Here is a 4,270-nt window from a genome sequence, read left to right as displayed (position 1 = left end):
AGCTATAATAAAAGGGAAGTCTGAATGAGGCCCTCTGGTTCCATGAAGATCTTTAAAGGGAAAGGGAAGTAAGGCTGGAGAGGGTGTAGGTAAGTTTTAGGATAAGTAAACTTAAAGTGTAAAATATATATCACCATTTTAGAAGCGGGTTTTTGGGTTTGCTTTCTCCCCGTACTTTATTGGGGAGGACTTGCCATTGCTTTTATCAAGTGCTTGCTAGCCATGGATGCCAACTAACTTCTTCGATTGAAGGCCGGAGGAGCATGTCTGGTTCCAGGAGCCGCCTGAGCAAGTCCTGGCATTCGGCCGAGATGCCCAGATGAGTGGGGAAGGACACCCTCTTCTGCTGCTGCCACAGCATCTTGGGGATGTCTGTGTCATCAAAAGGTAGGCTGGCACAGAGCATGACGTACAGGACCACGCCCATGCTCCAGACGTCACCCTTCTTGCTATCGTGGGGAATACCCTGAAGCACCTCTGGGGCGGCATAGGCTGTGCTGCCGCAGAAGGTCTGGCTCAGCTCCCGGCATGATTTGGGCAACACCTTGGCGAAGCCAAAGTCTGTCAGCTTCAGGTTGAAGCCCTGCAACAAAGCGTTCTCGCACTTGAGGTCCCGGTGAGCCACACCACAGCCATGGCAGTAGCGGATGGCCTCGACCATCTGACGGAAGAGGGCCTTGGCCCGGCTCTCGGGCAGTGGCCCCCCATTCAGCACACAGTCAAAGACATCCCCTCCTTCAGCCAGCTCCATCACCAGGTAGATTTTCCCGTCGGCAGACTCCAGCGTCTCGTACACTCGGATGATGTTCTTGTGGTCCAGGGTGCGGACAATCTGGAGCTCCCGAGGCAGGAATCTCTGGATAAACTCTACGGAAACAAGGGAAAAGAGATGGAGCATCAAGTGCAGAAGGGCCTAACTCCTCCCTCCTGTCTGCTGCCTTCCAACTTCTGTCTGCCTATCTCCCCACCATGTCTGGGTCTTGTGCCTTGGTTCCCTTTCATAGTCTTTAATGTCTGTCTGCTTGGACACTGCAAAGAATGTTCACCTCTATTGTTTTTGTAGTTAATTACTGAAAGGAACTACTCCCTGTCAGCCTCAGGGACTGTTGTGAGCAGCCTGTGAGACCATGGGTATCAAAGTGCTTTTAGACTTTTAGACTATTAGGGACTTTTAGACAAGGCTATTGAATCTCAGTTACGAGGCCTGATTTGCCCACAGCGTGGTGAGCTCACTCTTCTCACGTCTGCCTCCTGACCCACAGTTCTTTCCATGAGCCCTGTCTTTTCCCCATCTCTGCCTTCGTTGACTCCAGCTCCTGCCCTCTGCTAGCCCTGGCCATGGCCTCGCCAGTCTCTGTTCCCCTCCTGGAATAGGAAAGGCCTAGTGGGCTCCAGCTCTGCTTCTGAGGATCCTTCACCTCCTTCCACTTTAATCTTGGATTTTAGAGGGTGTGATTTTCCTGGACTCCCAGCATCCCTGTGTTCCCCACTGACCTACCCCAGAGCCACAGTCTCTCTTGCTTTCCTTGGTTCCAGACTAAAGGGGAGGAGGGAATGATCCTTCTGACTGGAGGAAGCAGCCACCCACCTCAGCCAGCCCTCGCTTCCTCCAAAGGGGCCCCAGCTCACCTTCTGGCCCTCCCATCTTGTCTATAATTTTAATCGCCACTTTTCTTTGGTGTTTTTTGGAAACTGCTTCTTTGACTTTTGAGTAGGTCCCTTCCCCAATGGTCTTGCCCAGCTGGTACCCATTGTAGAGCAGAAAGTCCTCCATGCTGTCTAGCACCTCCTTCCCTCCTATCACCCTCTCAGCTCATGCTGCCTCTGCGAGGCAGCTCTACTCCACCATCGCCCTTGGCCTGCTCCTTTTCATCCGCAGCCGCCCCCAGCGCTGTAACATTCTCCGTCTGGACACACAAGCCTCTGGACACACAAGCCGCGGGTGGTGGGGAGGGAGAGGGTCAGACATTTTAAAACTCTGGCCCAATTGTGATGTAGATGTTGTGTGACTCTTGGCCAAAATGGGCAATGCCCCCTGCCTGCCCTCACCACCACCACCAAACCCAGAACGGGTTTAAGTCACGGCTGCGCTCAGCCCCCGCGCCAGGTAGTGAGTCGCAGCCCCGCCTGTGGGGGGCGCTCCGGACGTCTGTGCGGGGCCCGGGATGCCGGGCTCCTTTCTGTGGACACAGCTTCCTGCTCCCCCATCGGGCAGCTGGGGGTCTGCGCGACCCATGGCAAGAGCCCTCCAACTACCGGCTCGCGCCGCGCTAAGTGCCAGGGCGGCGCGAGGTTCCCCGGCGGAAGGAACGGGTTCTATGAGGTCAGCGCACCACGGCCCGTGTCACAATGCAGCCCTCCCCCTCGACGCCCGGGCCCCGACGCGCCGCAGACACCTGCCAGGCTCCGCCTGGACCGGAGCGTCCTCACGCGGCCAGGGCTCAGGTAGCTGCTTCCAGCCTGGGACCGGCCTCGGCCTCCGGCAGGTAAGGGACGGGCCACGGGGCGGGCGCGGGGAGGGGGCGCCCGGCGGCCCGCGAGCTGCCTGACCGCCACTCCCCGCGCAGAGCGCCCCGGGGCCCGGACATGAGTGGCCAGGAGGCCCCGCAGGGTCGGAGATTCCCCATTGAGGCCGGAGACTCCCCTGGCTTTGCCGCCCCCCGCGAGTCCCAGGACAGCTCGGAGCGGGTAGCTACGGAGCACAACCCGGTCAGGTGAGGCCGGCGCCCCTCCCCGCCGCCCCACCCCGGCCCACTTTCCGTCCCCCGACCGCCCCACCCCCGCCCCACGTAAGGTCCCACATCCACGCCCGAACCTCTGGGACCCCAAGTGCACTCCCCGATGCGTCCCGTACAGGATGAGCCGGCCCCCGCCTCAGCGCCCCCTGTCGCGCCCCGCTTTCCCCAGGCCGCTTCGACGCTGCCCCGGCTGCCACTGCCTGACGCTGCTGCACGTGCCCATCGACGTCTACCTGGCCTTGGGCGGGAGCCCCCGGGTCCGCGCCACCTGAGTGCGCCTGTGCACCGCAGCTCCGCGGGAGCCGGGCGTGTACGAGGCCCGCCGCGGGCCACCACGCTGAGGTCGCGCGCGCCGAGCACGAGACAGTGATGCACATTTTAAAATAAAAGAACGGATGCACATTTTAATAAAGCACAGCATAAACTGTTCTTTCCACTCCGGGCTGGCCGTGTATGCTTATCCCGTCGGATCGGGCTGCCCGCTGCTCCGCCTCATCCAAAGGCATCCTCCCTTCTGCTGCCTCCTCCCTTGGACCCAGCCCCAGGGGCCTGCCCTTCCGATTCCGCTTTCGTCTCCCTGGACACCAAGCCCTTCCCCCATTTCTTGCTGGTCATGATCCCTTTCAGGGCCGCCTTTCTGCTCAGGCTCTCTCTGCCCTCATCCATCTCCCCAACACTCTCCTTGGTTCTCCAGTAAAATTAGCATTACTGTGCTGGACTCTGGGCGCCCAGAGAAGCTTGGGATTGGAGGGGGTGGACAGAGAACTTAACGAGAATGGCCACCCACACCAGGCCCATTTAATTCTCCCAAGATGGAGTTTGGTTTTGCTACCTGCTGTTTTGTGACCCTGGGCACCTCTGGCTTTGTTGAAGGGGTTAGGGGCTGCCCCGTCCCTGTCCATCTTGAGCCTTGGTTTCTCCTAGGACTGGTGGGGCCAGAAGACTGGGGAAGAAGTCGTTTGAAAAACTTCGATTCCTTATTCCTTTTTACAGGTGAGGGAACTGAGCCTTAAGCAACGTGCCTAGGGTCCCCCAGACGACAGGTGATGCTAGTGCACTCCTCAGCGTCCTCAGACTTGAGGCCCCAAAATACATGCATAGGAGGGGCCCATGACAGGAAGGCTGCCTGGAAGCTGAATATTTCCCACTTTCCAATTTTGCTTTAATGAACCTGTATTATTTTAATATTGGAAAAAATGTATGTAACCCAAAGGTCATGTTCAGTCTCCTGTCCCCTGAGATTTAAGTACGATTGACTCAACACCCCTCCTCTAATCCACATGGAGTAGAAGTCTAAGCCTCCCAGAGCACTTCAGATCCCGTGGTCACCAGAAAGGGCCACCCTTTTCAACTTCCACGACTTCCCTCCCAGGCAGTCCCAGATGTAGGAGGCTTATTGAAAGAAGAGAGGATGTTTGTCAAAAAGGATCTACTTGGACTTTAGACTTGACCATTCAGTGCCCCAGTCCTTTAACATCCTGGCTCTTAAAAGCGCCTCCATGCCTTTCTTTCCCCTTCACCAGAATAATCCC

At 57.6% G+C, this 4,270-nt stretch overlaps 2 protein-coding genes across 2 annotated transcripts; one reads left to right on the top strand and one right to left on the bottom strand.

Moving 5' to 3' along the window:
* Positions 1-126: 126 nt before the first annotated feature.
* Positions 127-1,774, bottom strand: TSSK3 (testis specific serine kinase 3). Its single transcript, XM_057550793.1, has 2 exons — positions 1,630-1,774; positions 127-867 (listed from the first exon to the last, which is right to left on the bottom strand). The coding sequence occupies exons 1-2, from the start codon at positions 1,772-1,774 to the stop codon at positions 206-208; spliced, it is 807 nt and encodes a 268-aa protein (XP_057406776.1). The 3' UTR covers positions 127-205.
* Positions 685-3,167, top strand: FAM229A (family with sequence similarity 229 member A). The gene is made up of 3 exons (XM_057550779.1): positions 685-2,486; positions 2,568-2,714; positions 2,908-3,167. The coding sequence occupies exons 1-3, from the start codon at positions 2,350-2,352 to the stop codon at positions 3,008-3,010; spliced, it is 387 nt and encodes a 128-aa protein (XP_057406762.1). The 5' UTR covers positions 685-2,349; the 3' UTR covers positions 3,011-3,167.
* The last annotated feature ends 1,103 nt before the right edge of the window (positions 3,168-4,270 follow it).

This window comes from Balaenoptera acutorostrata, chromosome 1 (assembly GCF_949987535.1).
Source record: "Balaenoptera acutorostrata chromosome 1, mBalAcu1.1, whole genome shotgun sequence".
Lineage (NCBI taxonomy): Eukaryota > Metazoa > Chordata > Mammalia > Artiodactyla > Balaenopteridae > Balaenoptera > Balaenoptera acutorostrata.
The sequence above is the reverse complement of the archived record's forward strand: the minus strand, read 5'-3'. Positions and strand labels throughout refer to the sequence as shown.